Raw genomic sequence first — 21,341 nt, 5'->3', positions numbered from 1 at the left:
CCAGGGTATCCCTTGCAATAATTTCTCTTCCACTTGCACACTGTCATCACTGCTGTTCCACAAGGACCTATCCATGGCCCCCTCCTATTTCTCATCTACATGCTGCCTCTTAGTGACATCATCTAAAAGCACAGCATTAGTTTTTACATGTACGCTGATGACATCTATTTCTACATCTCTCCACTAACCATTAACCCCCTCCATTCCTTCACTGTTGTTAAATCATTTGGGGTGAGGAGATGGCGTAGTGGTATTGCCGGTGGACTAGTAATCCAGAAACCCAGGGTAGCGCACTGAGGACCAGGGTTTGAATCCCACCACAGCAGATGGTAGGACAGACCCAGCAGAGGTGGCGACACAGTGGTATACAGTCAGGAGGGATTTGCCCTGGGAGTCCTCAACATTGACTGCGGACCCCGTGGCGTCTCATGGCACCAGGTCAAACACGGGCAAGGAAACCTCCTGCTGATTACCATGTACCGCCCTCCCTCAGCTGATGATCAGTGCTCCTCCATGTTGAACACCACTTGGGGGAAGCACTAAGGGTGGCAAGGGTGCAGAATGTACTCTAGGTGGGGCACTTCAATGTCCATCACCAAGTGTGGCTCGGTAGCACCACTACTGACTGAGCTGGCCAAGTCCTAAAGGACATAGCTGCTAGACTGGGTTTGTGGCAGGTGGTGAGGGAACCAACAAGACGGAAAAACATACTTGACCTCATCCTCACCAACCTGCCTGCCGTAGATGCATCTGTCCATGACAGGTAGGAGTGACCATCGCACAGTCATTGTGGAGACGAGGTCCCATCTTCACATTGAGGATACCCTCCATCACGTTGTGTGGCACTACCACCATGCTAAATGGGATAGATTTCAAACAGCTCTAGCAACTCAAGGCTGGGCATCCATGAGGTGCTGTGGACTATCAGCAGCAGCAGAATTGTACTCAAACACAATCTGTAACCTCATGGCCCAGCATATCCCCCACTCCACCATTACCATCAAGCCAGGGGATCAGCCCTGGTTCAATGAAGAGTGCATGCCAGAAGGGCATGCTAGGAGCAGCACCAGGCATACTTAAAAATGAGGTTACAACCAGGTGAAACCATAACACAAGACTACTTGCGTGCCAAACAGCATAAGCAGCTAGTGATAGACAGAGCTAAGCAACCCCAAAGCCAATGGATCAGATCTAAGCTCTGCAGCCCTCCCACATCCAGTCATGAATAGTGGTGGGCACTTAAGCAACTCACTGGAGGAGGTGGCTCCACAAATATCTCCTATAATGGGGGAGCCCAGCACCCCAGTGCAAAAGATAAAGCTGAAGTATTTGCTACAATCTTCAGCCAGAAGTGCCAAGTGGATGATCCATCTCGGCCTCCTCTAGAGGTCCCCAGCATCACAGATGCCAGTCTTCAGCCAATTCAACTCACTCCACATGATATCAAAGACTATGGGCCCTGACAATATTCAGGCAATAGTACTGAAGACTTTTGCTCCAGAACTTGCTATTACCCTAGCCAAGCTGTTCCAGTACAGCTACAACACTGGCATTTACGCGGCTATGTGGAAAATTGCCCAGGTATGTCCTGTATACAAAAAGCAGGACAAGTCCAACCCGGCCAATTACAGTCCCATCAGTCTACTCTCAATCATCAGTTAAGTAATGGAAGGGGTCATCAACGGTGCTATCAAGCAGCACTTGCTTAGCAATAACCTGCTCACTGATGCCCAGTTTGGCTTCTGCAAGGGCCACTCAGCTTCTGACCTCATTACAGCCTTGGTTAAAACATGGACAAAAGAACTGAACTCCCGAGGTGAGATGAGGGTGACTGCCCTCGACATCAAAGCCTCATTTGACCAAGTGTGGCATCAAGGAGCCTGAGAAAAACTTGAGTCAATGGGAATCGAGAAAAACTCTCCAATGGTTGGTAAAATGGTTGTGGTTGTTGGAGGTCAGTCATTTCAGCTCCAGGACATCACTGCATGAGTTCCTCAGGGTAGTGTTCTAGGCCCAACCATCTTCAGCTGCTTTATCAATGACTTCCCTTCCATCATAAGGTCAGAAGTGGGGATGTTCGCTGATGATCGTACAATGTTCAACACCATTCGCAACTCCTCAGATACTGAAGCAGTCCATGTCCAAATGCAGCAAGACCTGGACAATATCCAAGCTTGGGCTGATAAGTGGCAAGGAACATTTGTGCTACACAAGAGCCAGGCATTGGCCATCTCCAACAAGAGAGAATCTAACCATCACCCCTTGATGTTCAATGGCATTAGCATCACTGAATCCCTCACTATCAACCTCCTGGGGATTACCATTGACCAGAAACTGAACTGGCCTAGCCATATAAATACTGTGGCTACAAGAGCAAGTCAGAGGCTAGGAATCCTGTGACAAGTAACTCACCTCCTGTGTCCCCAAAGCCTGTCCACCATCTACAAGGCACAAGGCAGGAGTGTGAAGGAATATTCTCCACTTACCTGGACCAATGCAGCTCTCACAACACTCAAGAAGTTTGACACCATCCAGAACATGGCAGCCCACTTGACTGGCACCCCTTCTACAAACATTCACTCCCTCCACCACTGATACACAATAGCAGCAGTGTGGGCCATCTACAAGATGCACTTTAGGAATTCACAAAGGCTCCTTAGATAGCACCTTCCAAACCCATGACTATTACCACATAGAAGGACAAGGGCAGCAAATAAATGGGAACACCAGCACCTGGAAGTTCCCCTCCAAGTCATTCATCACCCTGACTTGGAAATATTTCGCTGTTCCTTCACTGTCCCTGGATCAAAATCCTGGAACTCCCTCCCTAACAGCACTGTGGGTGTACCTACACCACATGCACTGCAGCAATTCAAGAAGGCAGCTCACCAGCACCTTCTCAAGGGCAATCAAAGGGATGGGCAATAAATGCTGGCCTAGCCAGAAAAGCCCACATTCCCTGAATTCATAAAAAAAAAATCAGACTGCTTATCTAACATCCCATGCTAGAGGATCAGAAATTTCCTCCGATTAAATATTAGGAAGACCAAAGCCATTATCTTCAGTCTCTGCTCCAAAGTCTGTTGCATAGTGACTAACTCCATTCCTCACCCTGGCAACTGTCTGAGACTAAATCACACTGTTACAACCTTGGTGTCATATTTGATCCCAAGATATGCTGCTGACATCATATCTGCATCATCATTTAGACCGCTGATTTTCACCTCTGTAATATCAGCCAACTCTGCTCCTGCTTCAGCTCAAACTGCTGCTGAAACCCTCATCCATGCCTTTGTTATCTCCAGACTTGGCTAATCTATGCTCTTCTGACCAGCCTCCCCCATTCGACCCTCCATAACTTGAGGTTATCCAAAACTTTGCTGCCCCTGTTCTTACTTGTGTCTTTCAACCATCAACCATGTGCTCGTTGACCCCCACTGGCTATCGGTGAAGCAATGCCTCACTTTTAAAATTCTCATCCATGTTTTATAATCCCTTTATGGCCTCACCCCTCCCTATCTCTGTAATTTCTTCCAACTCCAGAACCCTTCAAAGTATTGGCCTTCATGTTCATCATTTCCAATTTTAATTGCTCCACTGTAGGTGGTCGTGCCTTCCACTGTCTAGGCCATAAGCCTTTCTGTCTCTCTACCTCTTTCTTTCCTCCTTTAAGGTATTTCTTAAAATTTACCTCTTTGACAAAACTTTTGACCATTTGTCCGAATATTTCCTTAGGTGACTTGGTGTCAAATTCTGCTTCATAATGCTCCTGCGATGTTTTGTTACATTATAGCCACTATATAAATACAAGTCGTTGTTGATATTGTTGCTGACTGCAGACCTTTGATTTGGTTCATTGGTTGTGTGATTGTTTAGCTGTCTTAGCATGCTATTTATTGTGCACACAGTCCTGTGTTACGTCTTCACCAGGTTGCCATCTCATTTTTAAGTAAATCTGGTGCTGCTCCTGATATATTCTTCTGCCATCCTCATCAAATAAGGATTGGTCCCTGGCTCAGTGGTTATGGTAGAGTGAGGGTTACGCTGGCCCGTGTGGTTACATATTGTGGTGGAAAATAATTCTGCTGTTTCTGAGGGATCACAACACCTTATGTATGCCCAGCTTTGAGCTGCTGGATCTGCCCCGAATTTATCCCATTTAGCATGGTGGTAGTGTCATGCAACACAATGGGAGGGTTTTTACTTTGTGAGGAGAGGACTTTGTTTCCACAAGGACTGTGCAGTAATTAGTCATACCATTGCTGACAAGGGCAGATGCATCTATGAAAGGTAGATTGGAGAGGATGAACTCAGGTAAAGTTTTAGCCCTTGTTGATTCTTTCACCAAATGCCACAAGCTCAGACTGGCACCTATGTCCTTCAAGAGTTACCCAGCTCTATCAGTGTGGTGCTACAATGTTGCTCCTGGTATTGGACAGTGAAATCCCCTACCCACAATACCTTCTGTGCCCTTGCTACCCTCAGTCCTTCTTCTAATGGTGTTCAACAGGGAAGAGTACTGATTCATCAACTGGGGAAACCCACCCTTGTCAATGTCAGGGCTAATGTCTCCAATTGCATTTCATAAATTAAGTGATTTAATTCAGGTTAGAGGGTTACAGGGGAAAAGCAGGGGAGTAGGACTAGATGAATTGCTTTTACAGAGAGTAAGCACAGGCATAAAAGGCTGAATGGCCTCCTTCTGTGCTGTGACCATTGTGTGATTCTAAAACTGATTTCATCTGGAAAACCAACAAAACAAATTCTTACCATGAGCAGTGCAAACATGGTGTGTCCAACATTGAACCCATGGCGCCAGTTGTGATAGGTGATTTTTCTGTATCCTTTACTCAGAGAATAAATGAAACGGACCAATACCTGCAGCATGGAAAAAAATTTTGTCGCTACTTTATTCTTAATAAAACATTACTTTTTGAGATAAGTTGATCTTCAAGTTCACATCAGCTGAGTATGTTTGCCATGATTTGTGGTAATTTTTCCAAAAGACCAAGTCATTTTCTGTTGAACTGCATTTCTCTAAAGCAACCCTTTCATTAGAACAGTTACTACAGGCCAGGTTTCATTGCCTCAGTCCTTGTCAGAATGGAGACGAAAGGGCTCTAAAAATGCTGGGCGGGACACAATTCCAGGATTCCTGCCTTCATTCCTATTTTTTGCAATTTACAGCAGTGGTGATAAGGGTGCAGTTTGCAAACACGCATGCAGCACACCCGACCTTGCTGGCTCTATTCTGGGGTGGGTTATTAGACCTCTTCAATTTTGATAGAGTTGGCTCGACTTTTGCAGGAGACGTGGTTTATGACTCCTCAGATGAGTCGTAAACCTGTACAGAACCAATGAGCCATATAATAACACTGCTAAGTCTTTGAAATGCCCATGAAATAAAAAGAAAACTGCCATTCAAAAATCCCTTTGAAAAACATTGCCCCGCTTATATTCTCATAAAACTGTCGATGGGCAGTGAAAGCCCCATTGAAGAAACCTTTAATTCTCTTAGCACATCTTAATCATGTACAAATAAACAAACAAGCATTGAAAAAAACACTTCAAAGGAAGATAAACTTCTTACAAGCTAATAAAACTGTCAATTAAACCAAGCTAGCAGTACCCTTCAGATTGCGTAAACGGCCCCCACATAGATGAATGTATTAATCATTCTTGTAGCTCAGCCAAGCATTCAGCACATGCTTGCCTCCTTGGGATAAAAATACAGAAGGTGGCACTGCCAAGATGGAGGCGGGATCATGGAGTTGGGAAAATTCCAAACTCCTGATTCCCATCTCAAAGACGAAAAGCTGGCATGACAAGTCAGAAATATTTAATTGGCTATGAAGCACTTGCGGACATTCTGAAGTTTTTAATTGTGCTACTTAAATGCAAGTTGTTTCTCACAGGGCAGAATCGCCCCAGATGCGCACTAAGTATGGTAGCGGGTGGGTAAAACGACGTTTTTACCACCGGCTGCAATGGCGGGTTTTCACGCCATATCATCCCAAGCATGCTGCATTACTTAGGCATTCCCGGGAAACATATCGTTTCCAAGGCAGCGGGCCCTTATTCGCCTGCAATGCCATCACCTCACCACTTCAGCACATCGGGCGCCATACTTAAAGTCCAGCTGCGTGCACACTTCTCAGTGCTTCCAGCCCATGACTGCTGCAGCAAAGATGTCCACGAAAGGCAAAAAGACTTCAGCCCTCATGTTTAGCGACGCATCACTGGAACACCTTTTGGATGCTGTGGAGACCCACCGCGATGTCCTCTATGCCCACTCTAGCCACAGGATGGGCAGTGGCACAACCAGGCTTGGGAGGTGGTGGCAACTGTGATCAGCACCAATGCTCTTCAAAAGGACAGACACCAAGCGTGGCAAGAGGATGAATCATCTCCTTCATTCCACCAGGTTAAGTCACTCTTCTCACCCTCTCAATTCATACACTCACAAACCCATCACACATCCACAGGGATCTCACTCACTGCCAGTTCAAGGGGCATCAACATTCAATCTCTCATACACACCTTCATTGTCCTCATTCCATCCATGGGACCACTTACCGCCTACACATGCCAGGTATACTTATCATCTGGCCTGGCAGGTGTCCTGCTTACACTCTCTCATCTCTATTCATGCAGGACAAGCTGGCACACAACAAGTCGGGAGGTTGCAGATGAGATGATGGAGGAATGTCTGAAATCAAGGTCCTCATGGATTTTGAAAACAGAGCCATCCTGCTGGCTGGCAACGATCTGGACCGGTCCTGTGCTGACAGTGAGGTCGGCGCTGCTCTATCAAGTGAGGATCCAGCAGTGCAACATCTGTCAGGCAACCATTCTGTGAGTGATGTGTCCTGTTTCACAGGACACTGCCATGCACTAATTATCTCTCCTTGCTTCCACAGGCACATCTGCCAAACAGCCGATGGAGTCCACAACTCAGGGCCTCCAATTAACTCCCAAAGAAACCTCTGAAGAGGAATCTGAAGGCAGCCTCCTTGAAGTCCTGTCACAACGCTCACCCACAGCCTCCAACAGTGCAGAGACACATGCCTATGTGGGACTTTGCTTTAGAATAGCCTCGGGATCACAATCTGGTGAGCACATTACACTGTCTGATCCACAGCAGGCACCAGAATGGACTTCCCAGGTGTTCAGCATTCAGAGGACTGCTGGAGGACAGAATGTAAAAATAAAAACAAAAAACTGCAGATGCTGGAAATCCAAAACAAAAACAGAAATACCTGGAAAAACTTAGCAGGTCTGGCAGCATTGGCGGAGAAGAACAAAGTTGACGTTTCGAGTCCTCATGACCCTTCAACAGAACTAAGTAGAAATAGGAAAGGGGTGAAATATAAGCTGGTTTAAGGGGGAGGCGGGGGGAGTGGGGGAGAAGGGGGGGTGGTGGTTGTTGGGACAAGCAAGCAGTGATACCCCCCCAACTCCCCCTTAAACCAGCTTATATTTCATCCCTTTCCTATTTCTACTTAGTTCTGTTGAAGGGTCATGAGTTTTTCCAGGTATTTCTGTTTTTGTTGAGGCCAGAATGTTGCTGAGCCTGAGTCAGATGACAAGCCTCTGGATTCAGGCATGTCACAGTTGCTGGAGCTGCAAAGGCAAGCTCAGGAACATCAGGATGGGATGTCCGCTGCACACCTCAGATTGCCAGGCACAATGGAGCAGTCCATCCACCTTCAGGCTGAGGTGATAGTGCTGGCATGCCAACACTGGTAGGATGGCGGCCGCCATGGAGAACTTGGTCCAGGACGTTGCTCCTGCACTGCTGCATGGGCTTAACTCTATTGCTGATGCTAGAATTGGCCTCCAACAGTGTGTACACGAGAGGGGTGTGGGGCAGCTCGAACTCACTCCAGCTACCCCTTGGGCAACCATAGGGATGAGGATCAGCAGGTGTTCCCCCCCCACGCCCCCCCAGGGCCATCCATCCAGGAGCCTCTGGGGGTTTGACTGGCCCATCCAATGCCCCTCTTTCTGAGATCTCAGCAGCTCCAGCTCCACAGGCTGAGGAGGGCACCAGGGACATACAGCAGGACCCCAAAAGCAGGCTGGGGCCCTCCAAATCTCAGCCATCCAGAGGATGCCCGCCAAGGTCATCACAGACAGGGCATAGCAGTCAGCAGGCTGCCTCCACCTCCACTGTGGATGTCTGGGGAGCACCTAGACGTAGGGAAATGGTTAAGGAGAATTAGATGCACAGCCTAGGTGCATGCTGTTCACTATTGTCAATAAACTCCTAAGAATGTCTCCCTGCCTATAGCTCCTTTTTCTGATGAGCAGTGTTCATGTCACTCAGATGTGAAACCTCTCTGCACGTGATAAAGGCAGGTGTCTCAATCCAGGGCCTCTTCCCTGTGCTTTGTACAGCCTTCAGGCCAAAGTGATGGTCCGGCCTCACACTCCCTGAACACATTAGTGATGCCTGTACCTGTGTGATGCTTGTCATTGCTGCCAGAATGTTGTGGGCAGGCGCCACAGAGTTCTCTCATTCTCTCTGTGTGCTCTCAGCACCTTTAAGGCAGAGCGTCCATCTCTTTAGCATCTGTGCCCAGTGACACTGTGCTCCTGAAGGAGTCAGGTGCTGAAGGCGGACAAAGGATCAGGTGCATCTAAAGTTGCGTCTCTAAGATATGACCCTGATCACAGAGCGCAAGAGAGCTGCCCTCAGCCAGGCAGGAGTCAGACATTCTCAGAGTGAAGATCTATGGAGTGTCCTCACTGTATGTCATCATCATCCTCCTGCAATCGAGTGACTATTAGGGCTTCCGCTACAACTCCATGGCAGGAGCATTATCACAGAGGGTATGCACGCTGCCATAAGCCAGGCTGGAATCAAATGTTCACAGATGTGATGTGAGGATCTATGGTGTCTCCTCACTGCATGCCGTCATCATCCTCCACAAATCTAGCAGCTACGAGGGCCTCCCAAGCGCGCCAGCCTCCACTAGCAGGTGCGAGGGCCTCATCCCTATCATAGTCGCCTTCAAGGACCTCCTCACCCTCATCCCCATAGGCATCCTCCTCATCGAAGGAGACCTCCACCTCCTCCATCTCCTCCTCAGCCAGCTCCTCTCCCTGTTGAAGCACTAGGTTGTAAAGGGTGCAGCAGAAGATGACAATGTGTGACACCCTCTGTGGAGTGTATTGCAGGGCTCCACCAGATCTGTCCAGGCACCTGAATCTCATTTTTAACATCCCGATGGTTTGCTCCACCAAGTTGTGAGCTGCAGCATGAGCCTCATTGTACCTTTGCTCTGCTGCAGTCTGAGGCCGCCGCACTGGTGTCATCAGCCACATCACCTGCGGCTAGCCCTTGTCCGTGAGGATCCATCCCCGCAGCTTCTGTGGACCCTGGAATACACCAGGGATCTGTGACCGACTGGGATTGCAGGAATCATGCACGCTCCCTGAAAGCCATGTGCTGACCTGCAGGATGTGTTTCTGGTGGTCACACACCAACTGCACATTCAGCGAATGGAATCCCTTGTAGTTGATGTAGTTGACTGCGCGTTGTGATGGAGACCTGAGCGCCACGTGAGTGCAGTCGATGGCATCCTGCATCTGTGGGAAACCCAAGACCTGGGCAAATCCAATCGCTCTTGTGTCCCGACTGTCCTGGCCCCGGCGAAACCCAGAAAGTTGTGGGCCCTCGCAAAGATGGCATCCGTGACCTCATGGATGTATTTGTTGGTGAAGGCTTGTGACATACCACAGATGTCACCTGTGGAGCCATGGAAGGATCCACTGGGGTAGAAATTGAGCGCTGCTGTCACTTTCATGGCCACTGGCATTGGATGCCCTCCATGTCCCCGTAGCGCCAAATCCTGCAGCAGGTGGCAGATGTGTTGCTTAGACATGCGCAGTCTCCGGCGACACTGGATCTCAGAAGTCTGCAGGAATGAAAGGCGGTGTCTATAGATGCTGGGTGTCACTAAGCGCCGACCAGTGTTGGCTCATTGTGGCTCTTTGGCGGCATATGTGGGAGCCCCAGCTGCCCATTCTGCACAGCCAGACCCCTCAGTCACTTTCCCCTCCATCGTTTTAGCTCTCTGTACGCCACAAGGCATACAGCTAGGTCACCAGGCTCCATGATCCTGATGTACTCCTCCTGGAGGATGAAAGAAAGAGGGTGGGTTAGCCTGGGTGCACTAAGAAACTGTCCTGGTTAAGTGTGAAGGCCTCTTAACGCATCCCAAAGAGTCCTGGCCACCATTTGGATGGCCAGAGATTAGTGCACTGCGTGGCTGCCTGAAACGCCACCCATCTCCATACTATTCCACCTGACCGATTGGCGGCAGCTTTTCCCATTGGACTGCATGTTGTGCTCTCAGCTCAGGTGCAGACATTCTCCTATCCCATGCTGCAAGGCTGCACTGTTAGCTTGAACCAAGAGGGAGACTAGTCCAAACCGGAATTGCAAGGGGTTGCAAACATTGCAAGGGGCTGTGAGCACCTCCACCAGTGACTGTTCCATGGCCAACTTTCGCAAGGAGATTGTACAATATGCCCAGTCATCGAACTGTTCTGCAGTTCACTAAAACGCTGATTACTTTGCAGTCTGTGCTCGGGGGGTGAAAAGCTTTGGAGCACTTGGTGGCACTTTGATGCCTCTGTGTTGCTTGAGTGGGCAGATAAGCTAGAAGCCCAACCCCAATCATATCAATGGCTGCGCCTGAATTGTCTCAGTTGCAGAGGAATGGTTACTTTATATAAGTTTCCCTAATGCATGGCCACATCCCTCGCCCACCCTACCCCCAAGCCTGAATGCTTGTGTGTTACATTCAACCACAAGGCAGCCCTACCACCCCAGCCTAAGTCGCCTCAACTGCAAGGCTGCCCTTACCCCCCCACCAACCCCAAGTCACCTCAGCCGCAGGACTGCCCTTGCCATCCCCACGCCCCCTGCCCCAAGTCACCTCAACTGCAGGGCTGCCCTTGCCCCCGCAACATGCCTCAAGCTTGAAGTCCAACAGGTGACCCTGGCGAGTGCTGTATAACGTTACTGTGCACTCACCTCCATGTTCCCCTCAAAGTGCAGGCCGCCAAGTGCATGCATTTTATATGCTGTTGCAAAACATGTCCGCATGCTTTTCCGCCGACGTGGGCAGATGATCCAGCAGGGGGGACGATTCTGGTGGACAGGCCTAATATTGATATGCAGATGTATTGCAATGAGATTCCCGACGTCTGATGGTGGGAAACGCGGCTCGCCATTGGCGGGCTGAGCGGATGATCACAAACTGATTTCACGCCGTCGTGAAACTGATCATGCCATATTGTCTGCTCACACCATCGAACACGCCCAATGTCGGTGGGCATGGAAAATCCCGACCATAGTGTCTTGGTAGGACTTCTGCCTACTGCCTAACTGTATCCCAATCCTGCTCAAGTTCCCTGAGTTAGAGGCCAATATGTAATCATGATAGGTTCCCAACCAATTCTCACTAGTTGACCCCAGGAAAATCCAGGTGTTGCAGAGACAGGACCACCTTTCTAGCACCAGAAGATATGCAAGGAAACATTAAAGGAGCCCTTGTGAGATTGAGGCTTTCAGTAGGTATTGGATAAGACAGAGAAGGAGGAATCCTCTATCAGCCCCTTTCCATTTTCTTTTAAAATGTAGGACCATTGCTTTCAGTACTCAGGCCTACTGCCACCTTAGCGAAGCAGTCCTGGGGACCAGCATTTTGCTGGTTAGGTAGGGGCAAAATGAGCTGGAAACCTGGGCCCCACATCTTCACCAGCATTTGCTTTTGTTAATCAGAAGTGGTTCCGAGTTTGAGGAGGAGGGAAAGAAATCAGGTTTGTCTTTCCCTGTTGTTTCCCTTTAACTCTTGCCTGATCTAGGGTGCAGAATAAAAGAGGAAAATCTAGATCCATATCTGAATATCCCGGAAAGCTTTAGCAGAAATAGAAAAATTACATTTCATTACCATGAAATTTAAAATGTATGAAGTATACAGAGTGGATTACCATAACCTGGATTATATGAAAACTATAGTTATTTTGAAGCCTTTTCTACATCGCTAATCTAGATAGTTATTGGTTTCTCCAACTGATCTCAACATCCAATGATCTTAACTGGAGAACAGCCGATGGTAAAATTCACTCATTTCTTCTCAAATTGAAAGGGTTAAAAAAGAATGATGATACTTCAACCATAATGGCTGGAGTCTTCTTCCCCTGTAGGAGTCAAGGAAGGAGGCGGGTGGGCCTGAGAATTTGGCAGGCTGGCGTCAGGATTGAAACCCAATTCCTTCCTGCCTCCACTGGAAGTAAGTTTTAGGTGGGAAGGCCCATGGTCGACCATCCCGCCCTGCCTCCATCTGAGTCCCTTAAGTGGCCAATTAACGGCCTCTTCCTGTCTCTGTTGCAATCTTCCCAGCTCCAGGTGGGATTGCCAACATATGGCCTGCATAACTGGTAAAACTGTGCAGTCTGTATGTCGCTGGAAGGTTGCGGGGGGCGGGGTGGTCCTTCAATCTGCATTGATATATGCATGATCAAGGGCATGGACATGGGGCGGCTGCAAGCGGCCACACCCCTGCTCTTGCTGCCAATCCCCAGCCCACGAGACCGCAACCCCATCCCCAACAGCACTTACCATTTTCCTGGGTGTTCTGCAATCCTGGGATTCCATAGGTGTTGTTCCTGCAGCAGCCACAGCCTCCTCTGTGGCAGTGCTGAGTGCAAGAGCTGCCAGCTTCTGATTGGCTGGCAGGTCTTGGCGGGCAGGAAGTCATCTGCTATGGTCCTCAGTCTGGAGGAAGGCCCGCTGCTGTCTACTTAGCTGCCTGATCGGCAAAAGGTTTTGCGGGCCTTCCTCTCCTCAGACTCAGAGTGGAAGTCTTGTTGCTTTTTCAGACAACGAGTGAGACATCCGCTGAGAACGGAAGATTCCACCCAATGTTGCAGAATCATTACTGAATTAAAAAGTTACAATTATAATCTGCTAAACCACACATACAAAATTCATTGGCTATTTGCACACAAAACAAAATTCATAATGTGCGCATTAAGCAGCAATAGATTACTACAACTCTTTTTAAATCACATTTAATTGGTATGCAGTGTAGGTGTATAAAATTACTCACCGCCTGTGGTATGTGGAACTTCTCAACAACACCAAGTTCATAATACATCCGTATTCCACATTTCACAAGCTCCAATGGAGACCATTCAAAATCACAAAAGCGAAATTCAAGGAGTTCTGATTCTTTAGCATCTGGAAGTTCTTTAACCTTAAAAATAAGACAAAACAAAGAGGTGAATAATGATAGACAGTGGAGTGGAATTTCTGAAGGTCTTATTCTGAGCTCTTATCATTACTTCAGTAGAAACCAAACAGAGATGACAGATGACCATGGTTGGCATGGTGCAAGCAGAGGGACAGTCACCTTAAGTTCTCCAGTAAGGCTTCGAGTAGCAACTTTGCAACAGCAATGGTCAGATCTGAGAATAGGTACTGGACTTTCACGGAGTCCTGAAGGATCTGTGGCCCTTTAAAAATAGCGAGGGGTTGGGGGCTGGGGGCAGGGGGCGGGGCGGAATCTGAGTGTGGAAGTCCCACCCCATTTCCAATAGATCCAACTTCTGCCAGTAGGGAAAAGGGGACAGGGTGTGAATCACACAGGAAGGGAACCCAAAATCAGCAGGGCCATTTGAATTTAGCACTTAAATCAAATAGACCTCATTTAGGCTGCTGCAATGGACTTAACCTGCAGTTTGGGAGTCCTGAATCGATGGAGTAGATGCTCTTGAAGGGTGGATAATGTCTGTATAACTGTCATGATCTGAGGCTTTTTTAAATGCCCCAGTGTTTAAAATTTGAAAATAAACAGGCTGCAACTGTCAGTGACAGTTAAAAAAACCTTTGTTGGACTGCCTTGATTGACAGGTGTAGGTTAGAAAAAAGCAGAGTCTGGCCACACAATTTCATTGGAGTTCTTTGTTGACATTTTTCCAAGGGCTATTATTACATCATTACGAATGCTTGGTTTAGTTTCAAGAACTACTATCATCTCAGCTGGGGTTTCTGAGCTCACAGTTTGATTGACAGTTTAAAGAGTCTATTAAAGGGTTAGATGTCTTTGATGTGGGGCCTGAATAGAATTTTGTTTGATTTTATAAGGGATTAACCACTTGAGGAACTTTAAAAGCTTTGAATGGATTGTATGAATGGGAGTTGTTTCATTATCAAGTGTGTAGGAGCGAGAGCTGAATTAGATTGTTAGAAGTTTATTTTTTTCATCTTCACATGACTCCTGAGGTCTGCCCATGGTGGATACTGGGTGAGTGGCCATGGGGGGTGGGGCAGGTCATGGGGGATAGGTAGGGGAGGAAGGGGTGTAAGGCATGAGGGCTAGAGAGCCTAAAATCTTTTTAAAAACTGGGACAAAGTCCCAGAGAACTGAGCCAATTCTTCTAACCAGGCTGCCTCAGCATTTGGCAACCTCCGTTGCTGCCTATGCTTTGCTTCATGGGTCAGCCGGACCGGCTCTATCCCACACAGCACCCCTCCCCACCTCATCAGAGCTAAAATTGTGCATTTTGGGGTACTTTTTACTGAGGCGGGTCCGGCAATCCAGGAAATTTCCCTGCTTGAGCTAGCCGCCTTGGTAGCCAAAATCCATTCCTAGGCATCTTGAATTTTCACCCGTTTATAGGGCTGACTGTAGCAAGGGTGTATAGGTAAGTGTGCAGAAAGGGTAGGGAGAAAATGCCTTTTTGAAAAAAATAGTATAGATTCTCACTGCAGTCCATTGTTTTGAATTATTATTGCAACTATCTTTATAGCTGCAATTTTGTTCTGAGTGTTTCATTCAGACTTCTTACTCATTACAAAAATTTGCTCATTACATCTTAAAATGTAACAAAAATATGGGGCAGAATTTTCCCGTCGGCAAGCAGGGGTCCGGGGCCCACTTGTCGATGCATAAAATGACGCACAGTGATGTCGGGCGGAACTCCCAACGTCACCGCACCCCATTTAAATTTTCTGCTAGGCAGGGGCGCAGCAAAATCAGCTGTGCGCCCGCCGACCTGTCAATGGCCAATTGAGGCCATTGACAGTCATTTAGCTAATTATTGGACCTGCCCCTCCAACCTTAAGGTTGGTGGGCAGGCCGGGAGCCCTTGCGGGAATTAGAAAAAGCATGAAACCTCATCCACGGGAGGGATGAGGTTTCATGTAGGTTTTTAAAAATGTTATTAAAGTTTTTGTAAAAATTATGGACATGTCCCAACTCATGTGAAAGTGTGAGTATTTTTTTTCTATTTTAATATTTGTCACAGAACAGCCGATCTCTCTGAGGCAGCACCCAGCCTCAGGGAGATGAGTGCGCTGTTTTGTGCGCATGTGCGAAAGAGCGCACTCTCGATTTAGAGATTCCCCCCAACCCCCCCCACCGACCCCCTGCCTGTACAGGGAGCGCATAGCGCTTCCGTGCGGACGTTGAGCTGGACGGGCCTTAATTGGCCCACCCACGTAAAATGGCGCCGTGCCCCCAATCAGGGGTGCCGGTTGGAGGCATGCCTGTGCGTGCCCGCCATTCAACTTCGCCCCTGAAGGGGGGAAATCCTGCCCATGAAATAGTTGTATAATCTTAGCTCCAACTCAATCTACTCACCAATATTCCTTGAAGATCTTCTTCTTCACATTCTTCTGGTTCTCTACCAAAGTTTTCTCTGGTTTTCTGGTAAATTTAATGGTTTGGGTGATTTATTTTCAGAATCATAAAATTGAATGAAATTTAACTTCAATATTACATAATATTACTAAACAAAGTTATGAAATATTGTTCCAACATACCAGGATGTCCTGTATTTCATCTTTAGAGCATTTAATATGGTAGTGCACCATGTCTTGGGCAATGTCTTTCCTATTTTCTAGTTTGTTCATTTTGTCATATGTATCAGTGTTCAAAACAGACCACCCCAGGAACTGTGTCAAGGCCTACAAAAAATAAAGAGCTGTCAATATGTAGCTTTTTGTAGTTTGTTAGGGTTCTATTGAAACCAGATTGAACCTTACTTCCATCAGACTTTCATCCATTTCATCAAATGGCTTTCCATCCTTCCTGTTATAAAAGGTGGCAACTCCAACAATTTCCTCTTTCTTGTTCACAATTGGCATCGACAGCACATTCTTAATTGTCCATCCCAAAGCATCAAGTGGCTCTTTCTGTAAGTGTTATAGTATTTGATTATGAGACACGTCGGAATTTGCGGCTAATGCAATAATGTAATAATGTGTCTGAGAAACTGTACTTTCATTTTGGATCTATCCATCCACGTGAACACCAATATATTTACAAAGAAATATTGAGCTGGAACTAGTCCGACTGTTGTGACACCCGCTGGCAGGCCCAAACGTCACTGGGGATCTGGCACAGCTCCGTAGCAGTCATCTGAATGCAATTACATTGCGACAAACTCTTGAATGCGGGTGAGATGGGCTTGACCCTGGATTACATGGCAGAAGTAGCTTTGGCATCGGGAATCCTGCATCACTGGCGCCATTTACAAAGGGCAGCTAGCCCTGTGTTAGAGTTAGAAATTGTCTTGCAGGCTTTTTAAGAAAGTTTTCCAGTTTAAATCTCCAGCACTTGAACTTCTGTTGCTCTATCACAAAAAAAATGTCGCAAAATCCAGGGAGAAGATGCCTCCCCCATCACACAAGATCATTCAGAGGCATCAACAAGTTCAACTGAGGTCTGAGATATCACAATCAAGCCAACACGTCCTCCTCAGTTCTCAAGGATGAAAAAGGAAGGGGTGTTTGATTCCCATGCTGCCACTACCTCTCTTTTTACTTTCAGGAAGCCTCCTAAGTGTCCTTTGTTTACGGACTCAGATTTGTGATGCCACTTCAAGGGTTGGCCACTCTGCACCTCTGTTGTGCGCTGCCCCTTTGAATTTTGGACCTAGCACATCTATGTTTTGAATTTCCTGTCTGAGCCCCTCTTAGTAAAGCCCCTCAGCTAGTTTTTACACCTCCAAGAAAACATCTGCAACATCAGTCCAGTGCCCTATGACCCATTCTCCTGGAAGTCCAAAGGACTCTCACAGTGAGCCAAGAAAGCCACATATAAGCCACCCGCTTTCATTGGGCGGGTTACTGAAGGCACGAGAGACATGTGCGAGTTTCATTGAATTGAGGACGCAGGATTAAATCGTATCAAATTGCATTTAAATTGTATGTGAGCACCCAATTAAAAATGTCAATGAGCTTCCTGCTGCTAATAGGCGAGTTTCCTGTTTTGTTACCTTCCCATCTCCAAATTAATCGCTTACACTTTTCCTGCCACCAGGAGTCTGACACGCAGCCCCCTGCGCAATTCTCCATGCCTGCCTGCCACCTTGCCCGGTCAAGTGGGCTCCACAAAATCCAACCCACTATTTTTTTTGCTGTTTCCTACCTGAAATTCAAAGAATTCATCTGCAGCTGCGTTCATAATGTTGCATATCTGGAAAACATGAAATATAGATGTTTTTTCCCCTTAATCCTAATTCTTTCTACTGCAATAGATGAATTGCATTGTAACAGCAACTTGGTTTATATAACGCCAAACACAGCAAATTACTGTTGTACGTGCTGTAGGATTAAAACACTTACAAGACTAGATTCTGCAACGTATGTTGGCAATCTGCTAACTAGGGCCCAATGGTCTGGAGGCGGGTTCCTGAAGAAAATAAATCACCTAAATTAGATGAGAAGGTTTAACTTGAAATGGTAATTGCAGTTATTTTCTTTCTATTTGCAACTGAATACCCAAATAAGCAAAGCCAAATAAGTCCAATGTTTAATAAGATAAAGAAAAATAAAACTCTGACTGCAGGTTATCTGAAACAAAAACAATAAAAGCGGACAACGTTGGGATTGAAAATGCCTCAAAAACTGTAAATCCCATTTCAAGTTTTAAAGAAATATTCTAATAAACATTCTTGAAATGCAGTATAGGGTTCATTTTGTCCTTTATTTTGCAGTGTTGTTGGTCTCCGTAATGGGAGAAGAAACTTGGGGAGAAAGACAGCTTAGCCTACTGTCATCACCTCTTTCCATCCCTATTCGCTTAGAGGGAACTTGGTTAGAAATAACTGATGAAGAATTTGACAAACCCTGTCGTTATTTGTTTTGAGATTGGGGTCTGAGCCCTCATTCTCCTTTTTGCTGCTGCTATTTTGAAAATGCTATTCTTTTGCTTCAAATAAACAAATTAATTAATTAACTAGATAACATGGCAATTATCTCATACTAAAGATATTTAAACTATTTCATTTGCATTTCCAGAGGGATAGGTGGTGACATTCAGGTCAAGCACTCAGTACATGGAATGCACACCCCAGTGCCAACAATGACACCCGCATTAGTGGCCCTTCTTTTTTCCTAGTAAGCATCAAGCTTAAGTAAATTGAATAAATAATAATTCCTCCTGAATTACAGACGTAACTATTTCCATCTGAAGGCAAGAATCAGTGCCCCAAAACAGTTTTCTTATGGGATGTATCCCAGTTTCAGCTATAATCAAATTCCATTCTTGCACCACACACACGTCCAAGGTAAACAAAAATAAAATCTTTAGGCCAAATTTAATGCCCTCCTCCGAGGTGCGTCTCAAATGTATGGAGGGCATTTAATCGGGCTACAGGATGTGGGGTGGGGACCCCACCATCTCCCTACCTCTGTCCTGATTCAGTTCGGGGTGGGAAGGCTCATGGACGGCCTTCCTGCCACAATGCCAATTGATGTTCTGAAGTGGGTATAAGTGCCTCATCCAGCCTCTGCTGGTATTCAACTAGCGGTGGCTGGGCAATTGCCACGCTGGGAGCCCGAAAGGCAAAATTTTGTCAGGCACTCAGCGCTTGATTGAGGGACCCGGAATTGCAAAGGGATAAGAATCACTGCTGAGATCCAGCCTCCTGCCCTTTCTTCCAATCTTCCGATGCCCCACCCTTGCACCACTGCAACCCCCACTCCACGACCATACTCATCCGTGGTCTGCATCTCTCACTGATCCTGTGCCTCTGGTGGGTTCTTTCCTGGCAGCTACCACCTCTCCCCCAATGGCTTTGATGGAAATGAGGAACTGCCGGCCTCTGATTGGCTGGCAGCTCTTGGGCTGGGGGTGGTCCTTAACCCTGGGAAAGGCCCACTACCAGCACCTAAATATATGATTGGGGCTTAATAAGGTGGGCCTTCCCCAAAGGAGGCAATGTGAGGCTCTTTCTGGCTCTCTAGCTGTGGGCAAGACCCCAATGACCTGGATTAAATTCTGCCCTTCCTGTGACAAGGAAGGGAGAGATAGATTGTAATAAAAGGCACAGGACAACGGAACTGATTGAAATGAAGGGAGACGGAAAAGGGAAAAACAACACAGAGCAACATTCTGTTTTTATTTTGTTGGATTTGACTATACTGCAGCACACTCAGCTGCTCTCCTATTTCTAAGGATGAAGATGAGAGGGATAGAAGCAAATTGAAAGCAATGAAGAAGAGAGTAAAGGGACAAACAGCTAAGAAGTGGCCACTAGTGGTGCAGAGACTAAAATCAGGCATGTTCAAGAGACCAGAGTTAGAGGAGTGCAGCTATATCAGAGGGTTGTGGGTCTGGAGGAGAGTTGGGGATAGAGAGGAACGAAGCCTTGAAGGGTTTTGAAACAAGAATGAGAATTTTAAAATTGAGATGTTGTTTAACCAGGTTCTAATGTAGATCAGTGAGCACAGGGGTGATGGTGAACAGGACTTGGTGTGAGTTATGATACAAGCAGCGAGGCTTTGGATGACCTCAAGGTTATGGACAGTAGAACAAGGAGGGCCGGTCAAGAATAGTCAAGTCCAGATAACAAAGGTATGGATAAATATTTTGACGATGAACTGAGGCAGCAGTGATGTAGGGTGGTGTAGAAATAGGTGCTGGAGTCTCATGTAGGATTCCAAGTAGGAATGATAGGTTTCCTTCCCTGAAGGATATTGATTAACCAGTTTTAAAAAAAATTTCAACATCATTTGACGCCATCTTTCCTGATGCGTGTCCATAAAGTAACAGCTTTATCACATTCACTTTCATACTTGTCATGGTGGGAGTGTGACATTATACCTCTGGTTTACTAAACCTAGTATATAACCATTATGCTGCCGTGCACCCACCAATAAAGTTTACAAGCTTATTTGGGATTTTCACTAATCCTCCTAAAGTGAAGCCCACCTTCAGTCAAAGCCTGTGTATAATAGCTCCAGATATGTACCCTTATTAAAATAATAAATTTACTGTCAACATCCAGAACCTGTCTGTTGATTTAGTAATGTCATTATATTACTGAATCATCCAAATTATAAATAGTCATTTGGTGGTACAGAACTTGAGTATTGCTGAAAAAAGACATGTTGAAGCTTTTTGTTTCGCACTCATCAGGACTTTTTACAAGAATACCAATATAGGGGAAAACAACAATTTATACTGTATAAGAAGAGAGTGCTGATTGATTGGTAAGTGGACTCTAATTGGTTGAGGCATTGCCAATGGAGAATGCACCTGTTGATGGTGACTGACAGTTAACTGTCAAGCATTGTTTGAAATTTAAATCAGGCAGCCTGACCCTGATTGGTTAAGGCATTGTCCTGAGAAATGAGTCAGCGAATAGCTGTCATTTATTTTGTTTAGCTGAAACAGGCACAATGTGTGTACATGCTCTTTCTGTCTACAAAGAACAGGGCCCTGTGTATTAATATATGTAGCTTCCAGTACACTCAAACGCACAACACTGCGAGCCCAACTGACAATCTTAAATTGGTTGTCTATGTAATTCTTAATATATTGAGGATTATTTAGCAAATGTTGTCCAATCATGGAATCACATCTAGCGTTGGATACTATGTTTTGAGTTTTGAAAGCACGGATTGGTTGGGTACGATCTGTACCCTGCCCATGGTGAACAGCAGCTGGGACATAATTACCTGGAAAAACTCAGCAAGTCTGGCAGCATCGGCGGAGAAGAAATCAGTTAACGTTTCGAGCCTTCATGGCCCTTCGGCAGAACTGCAGCATAGTTTCAACAATTTCGGGCTCGGCATGATGCTGAACTCTTCTTCCGCAGTTGAAACTATGCTGCAGTTCTGCCGAAGGGCCATGAAGGCTCGAAACGTTAACTGATTTCTTCTCCGCCGATGCTGCCAGACTTGCTGAGTTTTTCCAGGTAATTCTGTTTTTGTTTTGGATTTCCAGCATCCGCAGTAGCTTTTAGCTTTTTGTTTTTAGCAGCTGGGACATGTTGTTTGATACGATCTGCCAGTCTTTGGGATGTATGGC

General features: G+C 46.4%; 1 protein-coding gene across 2 annotated transcripts in view; it reads right to left on the bottom strand.

The window, feature by feature from the left end:
• The window catches only part of pde6a (phosphodiesterase 6A, cGMP-specific, rod, alpha), a 123,030-nt gene that overhangs the window by 20,961 nt on the left and 80,728 nt on the right, over positions 1–21,341 (bottom strand). For both annotated transcript variants that reach the window (XM_078550712.1, XM_078550711.1), the window contains 7 exons: positions 17,651–17,717; positions 17,454–17,501; positions 16,067–16,216; positions 15,845–15,988; positions 15,663–15,728; positions 13,128–13,274; positions 4,771–4,878 (listed from right to left, as the gene is read on the bottom strand). In XM_078550712.1, coding sequence (XP_078406838.1) covers positions 4,771–4,878; positions 13,128–13,274; positions 15,663–15,728; positions 15,845–15,988; positions 16,067–16,216; positions 17,454–17,501; positions 17,651–17,717 — 730 coding nt within the window. The remainder of the gene's footprint in view (positions 1–4,770; positions 4,879–13,127; positions 13,275–15,662; positions 15,729–15,844; positions 15,989–16,066; positions 16,217–17,453; positions 17,502–17,650; positions 17,718–21,341) is intronic.

The sequence above is a fragment of the Cetorhinus maximus genome, chromosome 10, assembly GCF_964194155.1.
Source record: "Cetorhinus maximus chromosome 10, sCetMax3.hap1.1, whole genome shotgun sequence".
In the NCBI taxonomy this organism is placed as follows: domain Eukaryota; kingdom Metazoa; phylum Chordata; class Chondrichthyes; order Lamniformes; family Cetorhinidae; genus Cetorhinus; species Cetorhinus maximus.
This window is presented reverse-complemented; position numbering and strand designations above follow the sequence as displayed.